This window comes from Cetorhinus maximus, chromosome 5 (genome assembly GCF_964194155.1).
Source record: "Cetorhinus maximus chromosome 5, sCetMax3.hap1.1, whole genome shotgun sequence".
Taxonomy (NCBI): Eukaryota; Metazoa; Chordata; class Chondrichthyes; order Lamniformes; family Cetorhinidae; genus Cetorhinus; species Cetorhinus maximus.
In genome coordinates, this window is record NC_135883.1 from 4,322,005 (window position 1) to 4,339,387 (window position 17,383).

Genomic DNA, 17,383 nt, shown 5'->3' on the forward strand with positions numbered 1-17,383 from the left:
AGATCTCAGGGCCTATCACCTGACAGATGGAGGTCACTGTCTCCCTTGAGAGATGGAGCCTCCTTTGGCACTGGACCTCAGACATATTGAGGTAGCTGCTTCACCGCCTGTAAACCCTGGCAGCAGGATAGTGGCGTCTTCTGGGGGTCCTTCCACCTTGTACTCCCTGTTGGCCCTGCACCCCTTGTGCCTGTGCCTCTCCTCCCAAAGGTGGCTCCCCTGGAGGCTGAATGTGGACTCCTGGCCTCCTCCCCCTTCTAGCCCTCCCTTCCTCCTCAGAGGAGGTACCTCCAGTCGGAGGGGCACAACTCCCATTCCCAGGCTAAGGGAAGGCTTCCTGAAACCTGCAGGCCCCAGAAATGATCTTTACTGTAGAGTCCTGACCAAGGCTGTTACTCCTGTCCAAGCAGCTGGTGAGAGTTTTGAAGTATTCCTGCTCACACAGGCAAGTGTCTGTAACTTTCACAATTAAATATCTAACAGATTCCACTCACGACCCCATTCACCTCTCTTATCCCACCCGTGGATGAGGATTATACAAATGTCTCCTACCCTCCTGCCCGTTGCGCCCATGCGACGTCCTGAAGATCACACGGGCCCTGAAAAAGAGCAGACCATTGCTGCCTCAAGGGCCTTAACTAGCTGATTAATTAATGGCGGGTGCACATCTGAGAAAGTCGCGTGCCCGCCCACCTGAATATCGCGATGGCACCCGGTGACATCAGGATGCTCACCCCCAATGTCACCACGCGTCATTTTACTCGTCAGCGTGCGGGGCCCGACCTCACACGCCAACGAGAAAATTCTGCCCGTTAACTCTGTTTCTCTCTCCGCAGATACTGTCAGACCTGCTGATTAGGCTTCAGTTATACAGGGCGTTGGGGAGACCGCATCTCGAATACTGTGTGCAGTTTTGGTCTCCTTGTTTAAGGAAGGATGGAAATGTGTTGGAGGCGGGTTGAGAGGAGGTTTACTAGATTGATACCTGGAATGAGCGAGTTGTCTCATGAGAATAAGTTGGATGGGCCGGGATTGTTTCCACTGGAGTTTAGAAGAGTGAGGGGTGACTTGATTGAAGTATACAAGATTCCGAATGGTCTTGACAAGGTGGTTGTGGAAAAGATGTTTCCTTCTGTGGGTACGCCCAGAACTAGGGACCACTGTTTTAAAATTAGGGGTCGCCCTTTTAGGACAGAAATGAGGAGAATGTTTTCTCTGAAAAAGGGGGTGGAGAGCAGCCAGTCTGAGGACCAACCGGGTTCTGAGACAAGTCAAAGTCTGACATCACAGGGAAACAGGTAAGTGATTGGTTGGTGAGTGTTTTACTTATTTAGCTTTCAAAACTCAGGTAATTTATTATAATTGTAAAGTTTATTACTACTAGTAAGGCATAATAAGTAATAGTAGGGTTTGTCAATATTACTAAGATTTATTAATAGTCGTACATTTTATTGGCATTGGTAAAGGTTTAATAATATTGATAAAGTTTATGACCAGTTGTAAGGTTTAATCACAGTCACAAAGTTATCAGTTAATAAATAGCGAATTGGTAGGGCTGCTCCAATCTCAAGAGTCCCCATCCCGTGCTATTTGGGGACTCCAGGACACTTCCCATGTCCTGGATAACCATTTGTGCAGGAACTGTCATCAGTGGCAGCATCTTGCGCTCCAGGTTGTGGAATTTGAGCAGCAGTTGGCATCACTGCAGAGCATTCATGAATTTGAGAGTTACATGGGTATCATGTTTATAGATGAGGTCATCCTGCAGATTAAAAATATGCAGGGAGTGAGGGAAGTGGTGACCACTAACAGTTAAAAAAGAACTGGGCGGTAGAGCAGAAATTCCCTGAGTCCATCCCACTTTCCAACCGATATTCAGTTCTGAATTCTAAATCAGGGTTACTGTGCATGTATGTGAATGCACTGAGTGTGGGAAATAACTCTGGTGAGTTACGAGCGCAGATTGCCATGTGGAAATATGATGTTGCTGCTTTAACAGAGACTTGGCTCAAATAAGTGCAGGACTGGGTGTTAAACATCCCTGGATACAAAGTATTCAGGAAAGATAGGAAAGGAAGAGTGACGGTTCATCTGGGAAATATAGCCGGAGCCCAGTCCAGGGCACCACAGGTGTCTCAGCTCGATGGGGGTGGGGGTGGGGGGCACAAGGAAGTCTGGAAGAGCAATAGTGATAGGTGATTCAATAGTTTGGGGAATAGAAGGGGATTTCTATGGCAGCAGGCCTGAATCCAGGGTGGTGCCTTGCATCCCTGGTGTCAGGATCACTGAGTGGCTGCTGAGCATCCTGAGGGGGGAGGGTGAACAGTCAGCAGCCATGGTTCACATCAATACCAATGACATAGGTAGAAACAGGGGATGTGGTTTTGCAGTTTGAATTTAGGGAGTTAGGTATTATTATTAGGTAAAATTATCAGGCAGGACTCCAAAAGTAGTAATCTCCGGATTACTGCCAGTGCCGCATGCAAGTGAGTGCAGAAATAGGAGGATAAGACAGGTGAGTGTGTGGCAGGAAAGATGGTGCAGGAGGGAGGGCTTCAGATTCTTGGGACATTGGGACTGGCTCTGGGAGAGACGGGACCTGTACAGGCTGGAAGGGTTGTATCTGAACAGAGCCGGGACTGAGTTCCTTGTGGGGCATTTTGCTAGTGCTGTTGGGGAGGGTTTAAACCAAGGATATGGGAACCAGGAGATAATATTAGAGAGAATTAGTAAGGAGCACAGAATACTTGGTGAGATGGATGGCACTCTAGAAGGGAATGATAAGTTAATAGATGGAGCCGGAGTAAAGGGGACAGTAACAGAGTCTAAATCAGGGTTATGGTGCATGTATGTGAATGCACCCCATATGGTACATAAGACTAGGGAGTAACAAGCTCAGATTGCCATGTGGAATTACGATGTTGTGGCTATAACAGAGACTTGGCTCAAAGAAGGGCAAAACTGGATGTTAAACATCCCTGGATACAAGGTGTTTAGGAAAGATAAGAAAGGAAGAAAAGGGGGTGGGGGGTGGCCATATTGATAAAGGACAGCATTGCAGTGCTGGAGAAAGAGGATCTCACAGAGGGTCAAGGGCAGAATGTATTTGGCTATAACTCAGGAACAAAAAAGGCGCAATTATATTGCTCGGTCTAATCTACAGGCCACCAACTAGTGGGAAGGATGTGGAGGAAAAAATTTGCAAAGAAATTAGAGAGAAGTGCAAAAATGATAGAATACTTATAACATAGACTGGGGTAGTAGCATGTAAAGGGCAGAGAGGGGCAAGAGCTTATAGAGTGTGTTCAGGAAAATGTTTTCAGCAGTATGTTTCCAATCCAATGGGGAAGGAGGAACTGTTAGATCCAGTTCTTGGAAATGAGGTGGGCCAATTTTTTGAAGTGTCAGTAGGAGAACATTTAGGGGACAGTGATCACTGTACCATAAGGTTCAGGGTGACTATGGAAAAGGACAAAGAACAGTCCAGACTAAGAAAAATTAACTGAAGGAAAGCCAACTTCAGTGGGATGAGAACGGATCTGGGCCAAATAAATTGGAGTCAAAGGTTGGTAGGAAAACAATAGCTACCTTCAAAGAAGGGATATATTAGTTCGAAAGGGAAAGGTAGGGCAAACAAATCCAGAGCTCCCTGGGTGAGAACGAGATAGAAATTAAGATAAAGAAGAAAAAGTGTGCTTATGACAGGTATCAGGTAGAAAATACAGTTGACAACCAGGCAGAATACAGAAGGTTCAGAGGTGAGGTGAAGAAACAAATAAGAGAAACGAAGAGAGAGTATGAAAAGAAACTAGCATCTGGCATAAACAGGAATTGCAAATCCTCCATAGTGTTACAGAAAGGAAAGAGACAGTCAAACGGCAGTGATTTCCTCTTACCACCTGTCGGTAAAGAGATGTTTTGAATTAGTTTTTAAAAACAGACACGTTTTCCCAATCCCTTGCTTCTTTTGTGTGATCCAATATACTAATAATCCACTGCAAACTCAAATTAGGATTAGCTCAGAAGGTTCGTTTATTTTTCACACCCAAAACACAGGGAATGAACATTCACAACACCCTGGATTATTCATGAACCCAGGATATGAGATTGTTACAACATGTAAGAAGGCACAGATTTGGGGAGGGGTTTGTGATAATCATTGTCACGGATGTGATTTTTGGTAGTTTTAAGAAACATATGTTTAGCAGTAACAGGAGTAGCAGATAACAGAAAAAGCAGTAGCAGAAGCAGCAGTGGCAGCACTGTATAAGAATGGATCTTCTCAGAGAACAAGCTTAATAAGGGGATTAGATGAACTAAAATGAAGCTAAAGAAACAATGGTAACAGAAGCAGCATTTTTCTTCAAGAGTTAACAGTGTCAGTGCAACTCAGAAGTTGCAGGAACAGCATTTGAGAGTGTGGTACTGATTTAACTTAAAAGGAAGCAAGGTACTGAAGTTTGGACATTATTGATGGTAAACAGCATTAACAAGTACTGATTTAACTTAAGGGGAGCAGGATACTGATGTTTGTAAGTTTATCAATGTTGTAACAAACCATTAAAAAGAGGAGTTGTGAGCCTTAACCCCTTTCTCCATCCAGGCGGGTTCAGGCTGAACCTTAGAGTTAGGAGTATAAGAGAGGTATTGGTTCACTTACCCACAGATTGTTGATGCAAGTGCCTGACCTACTGCTTGGCTTTTCAACTTGAATGAGGAAAAAAATGCTAAGAAAACGTTGTCATTTAAAAAAAAAATCATTTTATTTCAACAAATTGAGTCATTTATAGAAAATTGGCATTTACAGTATTTGTTTTATATCTAAAAAAATCTGCAAGTTGCTCTACATAAGCAAAGTGGAAAGTAGAGTGTACATTTCACACTTCCTGATTCAGCACTGCGACACGGCCGCATGCAGTGGCAGGTTTGCATGTAAGCCAGATCGAGCACGAATGTGAACACAGACCCCAGGATTTCAAAGAGTTTTCTATTGATGGATCTCTTCCTCGACCACCTGGGAATAACATTGGCAAAGGAAATCGTTACATTTCTTGATACCTCTTCCATCATACCTGTGAGGACTTCTAACAGCCCAGCATGTCAAAAACTAGACCACAGTGAACCAAAGTATTGCATTTTGTGTAACAGTTCAGACATGTGGAAGTACAACCGAGGCAAAACCAAAATTAGAATTCAGAACGAACAAACCTGGCAACACAATGCATTTAACCTCTACTGAATAAAGATATGTGCAATGTCATTAAAGCTATGTGATTAGGCAACACTTGAAATGGGCAAATATTGGATTGTATGGTTAAATGTTAAAAAACATGATGTACTTAATTGAGATTCACTTTCAAACTCAAACTGTGGCGACAATCATAATTATGCCTCAACTACATATGCTGTGCAAGGACATGCTGATATTGTGCATTGACTTCTGAGAACCATTCTAAACAAAATATTTCATCGTATGGCTTGGGTGTTGCATTGCACAATCTAATTTAAATACTACATTCTTTCCAATAATTGGTTGAGAACTGGCTAAACCCAAAATCTAATCCAGTTTACAGTACATTTTAAATTTATCCCAGCAAAATTCACTTCAAAGTATTATTGACACCCCTGCTGATCTGAACTTGTTATATTATTAACAGTTACTCAGAAACCAAATGCTGTACAAATTTTGAAACAAATTAATAGCAATAAAATGTACATATATCAAATGACAGGAAAATACACTAAAACTAATATATAATTAAATCAAGAAACAATACTGATATGCTGATGTTGATCCAATAATAGGGAGCTTGCAAAGGCAAAACCCAAACAGACCCTGTAAATGGAAGGATAGTTTATCAGAGTGTAGCACTTTGAGGGAAACACCACATTAAGAGAAAGCGATTGAAATATTGTAATATTGTATGCCATGGTCTATTAACCTTAAGCTTATTATGCTTTCATGGAAGGAAAGCAATGTATAGGGTTAAAAAGAATGCTTCTTGAATACAATTTATTTGTGCATTATTCTGCATTGGTACCTGTTTAATTATTTATGTTTATTGGATACGCTTTACATAATGCATGCTGTGTAGAACATATGTTACAGGAAAATTGCAGCCCTGTTGTGGAGTTCTCTGACAGGCTTCATCCCTGGTCCCTGTAGGAGCAGCCTACGCTAAATATCTGCACAAACAGTGCCAATGCTGGCTTCTGGGAAAAGTTGGAATTGCAGTCGAGGCTGTTGACTACTGAAGGATGGATGTTGCAATTTGTTTTTCCAATGTTATTTTAGGTCAGCTGACCTAGATATTTCAATTGGGTAGCCTCTCCAATGGGGTGGGTGAGTCACCTTAGGTACCCCCTGGTGTGACCAACTCTCTGGCCCTAGAGCCACTTGAATATTGGAGGTAGCCCTTCTGCCTTCTTCTGAGAAGTTGCATTGGTTGGGGCAGTACCTGGAGCAGCAGGAGGAGGACGGCAGCTACTAAGGGAAAAAATTATTTTTTTCGAGCAGCTAAGTATTTTCCTCCTTCTGCTTTGGGTCTGTGCACAGCCATAGCTGTGAGTGCTTTCACAATCCCCTCCATGATTGAATTGCCAAGGCTCCCTCACCACCCCCACCAACCTTTGAACATTGGATGTTGCTGGGAAAAAGTACACAACATGGTGGAGGCTGTGTTCCCTCGCTTCCATGTGATTTTTGCGCATCTGCCCAAATACGAGTGGCGCATTTTTTTGCTATCTGGCTGCTGTCCAGTAAGTGTGGAGATAGGACATTGCGGTGCCCATTCCCAAGGACATATTTGGCCTATTCAAATCAGAGATAGCAGAAAACCAGTGGACTGTGGCCAGAAAGTCTAGATTTTGTCCATATTTATCTTGCAAGACAAGTTACGGGATCTGTTGAAGGGATATAATTCAATTAGAAACTATGAATTTTTTTATGAATCAAGGTAACTGAATTTCAAATTTTAAACATAACTTCTCAATGATTACTATTAACACGCTAGAAAAATAACTTCAGCATAGACAAAATGAACCAATGAATGGGTCAGGATTATTTGGGAACAAATTTATCAGAGCGGAATCAACAATTCATTATTATTTTAACTTCAGTTTCGTACCAGAAAATTAAACGGATTAAACCTGATCCCTCTGACCATTTGATTTCTTTCATAAATATTATAAATGAGAATGCAATCAGCTGTTAAAATCTACAAATTGCCACATGGACATATTTTGCGAAAGTGCTACCTTTGACTGTTACCTGTATTTAGTTTACTTAACTGAGATATCAATAAGAACATGTTTGAAATAAGTCATGGGGATAGGGGTGTAGTTCATGAAGTCCCACTCCAGAAGTCATTTGACTCAATAAACCAGAGTGCATGTGGCTCTGCTGTTCATTGAATCTCCACGTAAATGTATTATTGACCCAACCAAAGCAATACCCTTGTGACTATCAATACATTCAGAGAATTTCTGTCACAGAACTGAAACTCCTATTGTGTTAATGTAGAAATTTCTCAACATAAAAGCTATTTTATAGCAGTGTTCCATCTAGATCATAACAAAACAAAATGAATATGTTGATGTTTCATATTGGCATATGGGTATAATATAAATTTGTAATGATAAGCCAGCAACATCATAAAGTGCCATCTTTGTTTTAAATTCCTTTCCTAACCTTTTGGTCTGGCAACCCACGTACAGTGATACAATCAGATTTTAAATGAATCATTACTTGTGGCTATCCTTTGAAAAGTTTGGCATACAGTCAGAATGAATCTATAAATCTAACCTGTATACTTTGAAAAAGGTTTTAAAAAAAAGCAGCTTAGAACTGGCAAATGACCAGTCACCTAGACAAGTTCATTGTTACTACTATTAGCAGAAGCGACCTTGGATCATGCTATCTCAAAACTGGCTTGTTTATTTATTTTGGATATGTGGAGTGCTTATTTTAAAGATGTATTTCCAGGATTCCAAGAATCCTTTTGTACATTACTGACTGCTCAGAACCAGTAGAAATCCCAAGCCCGTTGGGCTACAGGACATCACCATTGGTCCCATTTTTTTTTGCATCTGCTTAGGCCCACAAAGCCGAAAACACTGTATATTATCTATACTAAGAATAGCAATTGCTATATTAAAATATAATGTTATTGTTTAAGATTGCAAGTGTATGGTTCATTACTGTACCAAATTCTGATCCTAGCAATTATCTCAGATATTGTAAGGTTCATGACTGGGGACCAATGGTTTCATCCAGCTCTGAATTCAGTTGGTGTGAATCGATCATTAGCACCTGTAAAGGCTTCTTTTTCAACCCAGCGTGCAGTATAATTTCAAAGCTAAACTGTGCGTGTTATTCTGTAATTATACTTAGTTGCTGCACACCGTTTCTCTTTGTTCTCATTGAATATACTTTTGACCATTTAGAAAGACACATCTGTCACAGAGAAATAATTAAAATGTAAGCGGTGACAACTACATTTTCATAAGAATAAGCAAAAACAAAAAAAAAAACTGATTTGTATTCAGCTGAACTCCCCAATCCCCTCGCAAGCTATAAATAGAAAATGTACATTCTTTGACCATAAATTTGCTATGTGTTATTTATTCCTAAAATCCTCAAAGATTAGGCACGATTGTCAGAAACTTCAGTCTGTATACACAAAATAAAACAATAATATGATCAGAAACATCTCCAAAGCCTGCCTGGCAGTTATCTTCCTTTCAAATTGCACAAGTTTCATCGCTGTCTGGTCCCCAGAAGGTGCAGTATTCTTGTTGTTCCGTGTTACAGCATCATCAAGAGTTACTTGGGGGCTCTATATGAATATAACAGCCAATTGTCACAGGCTTGCAAGTCCAACGATCCACCTCCATTGTCTGTGGCCGGCCTCTATAACCGTTCAATATCCCGGTACTTCTTCCGCAGGATGGAGACTTGGTCTTTGAAAAGGATGGGATCCAGCCTCATTTGTGAGTGAATGAGAGGCATGAAGCCAAACCAGCTGGCAAAAGTGTTCATGCAGGTCTGGCGTTGTGCAAAATGATCCGGATCAGCCCAGCGGGAAGTCTTTGATCCCTGGGGAGAAAATACAAAGTCAAAGCTCGAAAACGAAAAGTAGCAGCAAAGGGTAAATAAAGTTGCTGTGGTCAGAGATCAAGCAAGTTGTTTAAAATGCTCCCAATTACACTTTGAAAAATGTCCATCGTGTCAAACTAGAGATTTAAACCAGTGTTATTTTAACCTGTGGGACATTTCACACCTTGCAGACTTGCGATATAAAAAACACAAAGGCAGAATCCTCGGGTCGGCGAGTGGGGGCAGGCCCTGCTCACTGACATGTAAAATGATGGGCGGTGACGTTGGGCGTGTGTCCCGATGTCACCGCGCGTCATTCAGATATTCAGTTTGGCGGGTGTGCACCGGAGTCGGCTGCACGCCCACCGAACTGTCAAAGGCCTGTTAAGGCCATTTAAATATCAATTAAAACACTTAACTGAGCTTCCTGTCCAACCTTAAGGTTGGCGGGGGGGGGGGGCAGACGAAGAGCCCAGGCGGCCTTCGCATTTATCATGAAACCTCATCCATGGGCGGGGTGAGGTTTCATGAAGGGTTTTAAAGTTTATTAAAATTTTTAAATAAAATTCATTGACGTGTCCCAGCTGATGTGACACTGTCATGAGGGGACATGTCTTAAAATTTTTTTTTTTGTCTTTATTAAAATTTTTAAAAGTCAAACTCATCTCCCTGAGGCAGCTCTGTGCCTCAGGGAGATTTCTGCGCTCTTTCACGCGCATGCACGAAATAGCGCAGACTCCAACTCAGCCTGCTCCCTCCGCCTGCACAGGGAGTGCTCAGCGTTTCCGGGTGAGCCTCATGCTGGGCGGGCATTAATTGGCCCGCCCATGTAAAATGGTGGCACACAGCCGATGGCGGGTGGCAATCAGCTGCACGCCCGCCCGCACCTGTTCCCGCCCAACCCCAGTCGACGGGGAGAAAATTCTCCCCAAGGTGTGTAACTTGTTCTAACAGGTCAGCATTGCCCATGAAGGAATCATGCGTTATTATAATTATCTAAATAATCGAGAATAGGAGAAGTATAACATAAAGTAGGAAAATATGGTCTTTGACCTGTTACCTTGTTAAACACAAAGTTTGTACATTAGTAGGCCAGCTGGCTATATTGCCTTTAGTGTAAAAGCTGTTAAAAGAAAATCCTGTCTGAGCAGATTATTTCAGTCATATTTCAGTCATGGAACTATAACACTGAGATTTACAGGTTAACCTCAAATAAACTCTGTTTTTCAGGTTCAACCCTAACATTGTCCTTACAACTGCTGACAAAGGGAGCACTGTTGTTGTTTACTGAACAGGCCTCCACCTACCAGAGACTGAACACCAACTCTGACTCTTCTTCCTGCCCCTCCCTGGACCATGGCCCCACCACTGAATGTCAAGCTATTGTTTCAAAGACTGTTATTCACCTCAATTCCTCTGGAGAATTTCCCTCTGCAGCCTCCAACCTCATAATCCCCCAACCCTGCTTCTCTGAGTGTGGGGGTTGGTGAACCTGTCCAGGAGCAATGCAAAAGCGCAGGTGCGTGTTGGGTACATGCAAAATTTTGAGGTTTGAAAGATGGGGCGATACTATCCTAGAGCGATACAAGCTGGGACAACGGACAATCAGTTCAATTATGGGATGACCCCGTAGGATCCAGGACAGTTGATCACCCTGATCCCAACATCTCCAAAAGGACAGTCCTGGTAGACCCATTATTTTAGTTTCCAATTTCCTGGGCTTAACCATCTCCTCTTCATCATTGATGTCCGCCCCCAACGAGGACAGCCTGAGGATCCTTCGCTTCTTCCTCATACAGTGGCCTAACCATTCCCCATCCATCACCACCCTCCTCCGTCTGAATAAACCTTTTCTCACGTTGAACAACTTTGACTCCTCTCACTTCTTCCAAAGAAAAGGTGTTGCAATGGGAAACTGTGTGGGTCCTAGATATGCCTAGTCATACTCAGGTCCCGACCCCTGACTCTTTTCATGCTACATTGTTGACTGTTCTCCCTTCTAACTGGAAAATTTCATCAACTTTGCTTCCAATTTTCACCCATCCTTCACATTCAAATGGTCCTCTCTGACTCGACTTCCCTGACTCAAATTTTGGGGATAGGCTATCGAAAATATCCACTATAAGCCCACTGACTTGCACAGCTACCTGACTACACTTTCTCATAACCATTTTCTGTAAGATCTCTGTTTCATTCCCCCAGTTTCTTTGTCTCTGTCGCATTTGTTCTGATGATGTCACCTTGGATACCAGTGCTTCTGGTATGTTTTCCTTTTTTCTCAACTGAGGATTCCCTTCCACCTGTGATTGGCAGGACCCTCAACCATGTCCATTGCATTTCCCGCATTTCTGTTCTCACCTCTTCCCCTCTCTGGCAGAACCACAATAGGGTTTTGCTTGTACAAAAACAAAATAATTTTTGTTTTTGTTCTAGATTTCCAGCATCTGCAGTATTTTGCTTTCATCTTAGGGTTTTGCTTGTCCTCACCTTCCATCTCACCAGCTTCCACATTCAAAGGACCATCCTGTGTCCTTCATCCCAATTGCCACCAAACACAGCTAACCTCCCCCCTTTCAGCATCTTGAAGGGACTGTCCCCTCCGAACAACCTGATCTGCTCATCACCGCCAACAGCCCCATTCCATTTCCCACAGCATCTTACTGTGCAATACCTGACCTTTTACCTCCTCCCTCCCCACTGTCCAGGATTCCAAACACTCCTTCCACGTGAAACAGTGATTTGTTTGTACTCCTTTCAGTTTAGTAAACTACATTGGCTGTTCAGTATTGGCTCTTTTGGGTGTTCTACTCCAGAAAGTCAGGTGGTGAAGGATAGAACTGGAGCCAATCTTTGCACACTTTTAATTATAGAGGCACACATTACAAACATGCACCTCCTAACCCAGCAAACACAGTTTCAGTCTGTTCTTATTTATACCTCTTTTGAAGAACCCGTAAATAATTAAGTGCCCCATTTGAAAGAGATACTACTAACCCACCATAACAAAAAAAAACTTCAAAGAAAACTTAACAACTCAAACTAAATTAAAATTACATTCCTGGGGGCGATAATGCACTCCAGCAGCAAGCGCCCCCCACCCCCAAACCCAGATGCTCACTGGTTACGAAAGGCCTCAATTGCCTCAAGTATATTGGCAGACAAAGCACGCTCCCTCTCCAGGGGCACCTGGACGTGGACATAGTCATAGAGGAGAGGCACTCAGTCAGACCAAATGATCACCTTGACTGCCTGTTCTTTTTTCCTAGGAGCACAAGTTAATGGCCACCACCTCCATACAATCAAACACGATATAAAATTAACATTGGGGAGACCAAATGAAAGCTGGGTGACCACTTTGTGGGACACCTCCGTTAAGCCGGCAAAGGCATGTCCTTATATTTTAATTCTCCTGTCATTTTAATTCTCTGCCCCACTCCCATTCTGACCTCGGCCTTCTACACTGTTCCAACAAATTTCAATGTAAGTTCTAGGAACAGCACCTTAATTTTCAATTAGGCTCTTTACAGCCTCCAAACTTAACATTGAGTTCAACAATATCAGAACCTCTGCTCTCTTTTTTCTCGAATGGAAGCTATTCATGAATTCCACTATTTCCATTTCCATCTCATCCAGATCTGTCCTTTGTTTCTTTATTTGATTCAGTAACACCTTTTTTGCCTTGCACCATCTTAGTGTCATTTAATCTCTGCTGACTTTCACCCTATTTCAGGCCTTCCCCTTTCTTTTCCCTCCTCCCATCTTCCCTGTCTTTGTAATTGTTTAAAGTCATAGAGTCATAGAGGTCTACAGCACAGAAAAAGGCCCTTCGGCCCATCGAAATCAGTTCTGATGAAAGCTCATCGGCTTGAAAAGTTAACTCTTTTTCTTTCTCCACAAACGCTGCTTGGCCTGCTGAGTATGTGCCGGAATTTACTCTTTATATTACAGCAAAAATTGTAAACATTATTTCCACTGCGTTATGGATCTCAGAGTAGAACATTGCAATATAGGAAGAGAATACTTCTATGCTCTGGTTATTGGTCACAGTAGCATGTATGTGTATTCGCAAATCATATCTCATTTCAGTGCTAGGGATGATCTTTAAGCACAATAAAAATATTTTATATATATGTAATACAGATTAAAGCTAGTCTCAGTGATGGTGACCATGAAGCTATCACTGATTGTTGTAAAAACCCACCTGGGTCACTAATGTCCTTTAGGGAAGGAAATCTGCCCTCCTTACCTGGTCTGGCCTACATGTGACTCCAGACCCACAGCAATGTGGTTGACTCTTAACTGCCCCTCTGAAATGGCCTAGCAAGCCACTTAGTTCGAGGGCAATTATGGATGGGCAACAAATGCTGGCCCTGCCTGTGACGGCCATGTCCCATGAATGAATAGAGAATAAACTTGTTTTTGGTATTGATCACAATGATCTTGCAACTCAAAACACTATTTTTCCTTTGATTGTTACACAACCTAACCCCTGAAAATCTCATGTTCTGCTTCTCACCTTCATGTGAAGTGTTTGAAGTTCTCAATGTGTGAAGCTCAAAAGGGCAGCTCAGGCAACAATGCTGTCAATTTGCTTTCTAAACAGGATGGAAATTGCAATTACTTTTATCTTTAATGCGGTCTTAGAAAATTGAACTTCTCAAGTCTTATGTTTAAATGTTGCTCTTTTTAATGTGCTAACGACACACCATCTAAGCACTTTTAAGTGGTTCATTTGTTTTCAGGACAAGGGTGATGCTGGCAAGACCACAGTTTTATTGTCTTTCCCTGCCTGTCATGAAAAGGTGGTGGAGGAACATTTCTTTGAATTGTTGTTGTCCAGGTGCTGATGGTGCTCCCACAATGATGTTCTTTTTATTCTTTCATGGGGCATGAGCATCACTGCCATTCCTAATGGGCCTTGAAATGGTGATGGTGAGCTGTCTTCTCGAACTACTGCAGTTCATCTGTTGTAGGTTCGCCTACAATGCTGTTAGGAAGGGAGTTCTAGGATTTTGACCTAGTGAGAGTGAAGGAACGGCGATATAGTTCCAAGTCAGGAAGCTGAGTGGCTCAGAGGGGAACTTGCAGGTGGTGGTGTTCCCATGCATCTGCTGCCCTTGTCCTTCTAGACGGTAAATGTCATGGGTTTGGAAGGTGCTGTCGAAGGTGGCTTGCTGAGTTGCTGCAGTGGATCTTGTAGATGGTACACACTTCTGCCACTGTGTGTCGGTGGTGGAGGGAGTGAATGTTTAAGGTAGTAGATGGGACGCCGATCAAGTGGGCTGCTCTGTTCTGGATGGTGTCGAGGCTCTTGAGAGTTGTTGGAGTTGCACTCATCTAGGTAAGTGCAGACTATGCCATCGCACTCCGGACTTGTGACTTGTAGATGGTGGACTGCCTTTATGGAGTCAGGAGGTGGGTTACTCACCAGAGGCTTCCCAGCCTCTGACCTGCTGTTGTAACCACAGCATTTATATGGCTGGTCAAGTTCAGTTTCTGGTCTCGGTAATCCCCCAGGATGTTGATAATGGGGGATTCAGCAATGGCAATACCATTGAAGCTGCAGGGGAGATGGTTAGATTCTGTCTTGATGTGGCTTGTTATTGCCTGGCACTTGTGTAAACATATGTTTTATTTATTTCCAAACAAGTCATGCACAATACAAATGATCGCGATCACAGCATTTACAACAATTGCAAGATTCAAATTCATCAGTAAAGATGGGTTGTTGTTAGATGTTTGTATGGGAGTGGTGGTGGCCAGTGGGGGAGTATTGTAAGCATTTGCTTGAATGTTGATTACCCTTGAGGGAGAGAAAGGGAAAGAGAAAGAAAGATACCCGAGTCATGATGAATCAATAGGAAAGAAAGCCAGAAAGCTGAATCTTCATGTTATAACCTGTTACTTGCTACCTATCAGCCCAAGTCTGAATGCTGTCCATGTCTTGCTCATATGGGCACAGATTATTTCAGTATCTGAGGAGTTGCGAATGGTGCTGAACATTGTGAAATCATCAGTGAACATCCCCACTTCTGACCTTATGATGGAAGGAAGGTCATTGATGAAGCAGCTGAAGATGGTTAGGCCGAGGACACTGCCCCGAGGAACTCCTGCAACAGTGTCGTGGGGCTGAGATGATTGGCCAACAACCACAGCCATCTTTCTTTGTGTTAGATATGACCAACCAATGAAGCACTTTCCCCCTGATTCCCACTGACTTCAATTTTGCTAGGGCGCCTTGATTCCACATTCAGTCAAGTGCTACTTTGACGTCATGGACAGTCACTCTCCCCTCACCTCTTGAGTTCAGCTTGTTTGTCCATGTTGGGGCCAAGGCTGTAATGAGGTCAGGAGCGGAGTGACCCTGGTGGAACCCAAACTCAGCATCAGTGGGCAGGTCATTGCTGTGTAAGTGCTGCCTGATAGCAGTACAAATGTCCAAGTTAGGGTGGCACGCAGAGAATCTGATCACAATGGTATTCCCGTGATTTTAGTGTACTTGAAAAATTATGTCCTTTCTCTGTGAGGGTTGCAGAATATAGTCACCAGGCTTAGGTCTCTGTTTCAATAGTTATACCTAGGGGTTGATTTTAACCCCAGTGGGTGGGAAGTTCAAAATGAGCAGGTGGTTTATCTGCTCAGTACTCGACCCTTTCTATTACTCCTGATTTTAAGTTGTAAGGTTCTGCAGGCAGCTGAAATTGAACAGTTTATCGAAATTTCATGCCAGTGATTTTTGAAAAAAATAAAGTTCTAGTTTCTGTGTCAGAATTCTTGTTCAGTATTAAGACTGACTGTCTTGACATTGTACTGGACGCCTTAAAAATGATGTTCCTTTTGCCAGCACATATTTGTGTAAAGCTCAGTTTGGTGCATTTGTCTGCATTAACCCTGGATGTCCAATCTGAGATTAGATGTGCAGTATCAACCACACTGCCAAATTTGAAGAGACTGTGTTGCAACATGTCTCATTAGGCCAGGTGAGTACATGAAATAATAACATTTTTACAAATTACTTTAAAAACACAGATTTCATATGCATATAATGTATCTTATGTTTATCTTCAATGTGCAAACTTTAGTAATTAAATACTGAATGTTATCAAGTGGTTGATCGTTTTTGTCCATATCTGGGATTGTGTTAATTTTCAAGTGTTAAAATGGGGTCACATTGGGAAGAACTGGCCTAGGTGCTCCCCCACTTTTATTTCTGGTTTGTTTCCCCATTACTAGTGTTACGGACAGGGGAGGAGAAATAAACTGAAACCCCCAATTCCCTTCCCTTTACTGTCTGCAATAGGTGTTGCTGTTTTTGAAAGGCAGTAATGTATATTTCTAAGCTCACCTTTAGCATGTGGTCAACTTGAAAAAAAAACAGCGGCAGATTTTCACGAGTTTAAAAATAAAGATTATTATTTATTCACACACTTACCCAGAGAGGTTTAAACACCATGTCATTCACACACCAGGCACTCAAGAAAGATACAACTGAAGAAGATAGTGCACTTCCACAAATCTTAAACCAACAGAACAATTCACATATTTAAACAGAATTACCTGGAAAAACTCAGCAGGTCTGGCAGCATCGGCGGAGAAAAAATCAGTTAACGGATTTCTTCTCCGCCGATGCTGCCAGACCTGCTGAGTTTTTCCAGGTAATTCTGTTTTTGTTTTGGATTTCCAGCATCCGCAGTAGCTTTTAGCTTTTTTGTTTTTAATTCACATATTTAGCTTGTTGAAGGAGATCAATCAGTGCGGGCCCAGTTGGGAGAAGTCCTTTTCCACTCTTGAATTGTAGTCCCGATGGGTCCAAAAATAGCTGAAGTCAGATGTCCAGATTGATGCAAGCTTCCTTCGAAGGGATGAATGTTCAGCCGGTTGTGAAGCTTTGGGGTTTTCATACCAGGAGGTCAAATCTCTTTTCAGATGGACTTGAATTTTGGAATCAGGCTAGAAAGCTTTTAAAGACTTTACAATCTTCTGGTCCTTAAAAGGCAAAGATGGCACAGCCTTCTTGCTGCTGTTGTTCTGCAGCTTTTGGTGTTCCCTTGTAGATTGCTGAGGCCCTTTCTGGGTCTTTAGATAAAAACACATTATCTCCAGCCAGTTTTGGTCACATGACCAATCCTGGTATTGTCTAACCAGAATGGCTGGGAAATACAAAGGTATCACCACATAATAAGGAGACAGATGGTGGTCTCTCATACTCATTCTGTAGATAACTGGTCTCTTTAGCTCCTTTTTGTGAAGCACTGATCTTGGGGATGAGAAGTCTAGAGGTATGTT

At 42.5% G+C, this 17,383-nt stretch overlaps 1 protein-coding gene across 1 annotated transcript in view; it reads right to left on the minus strand.

Moving 5' to 3' along the window:
- Window positions 1-4,738: 4,738 nt before the first annotated feature.
- LOC144680472 (exostosin-1-like) overlaps window positions 4,739-17,383 on the minus strand; it is a 709,158-nt gene continuing 696,513 nt past the window's right edge. The window contains exon 12 of the mRNA XM_078541470.1: window positions 4,739-9,097. Coding sequence (XP_078397596.1) covers window positions 8,912-9,097 — 186 coding nt within the window. The 3' untranslated portion in view covers window positions 4,739-8,911. The remainder of the gene's footprint in view (window positions 9,098-17,383) is intronic.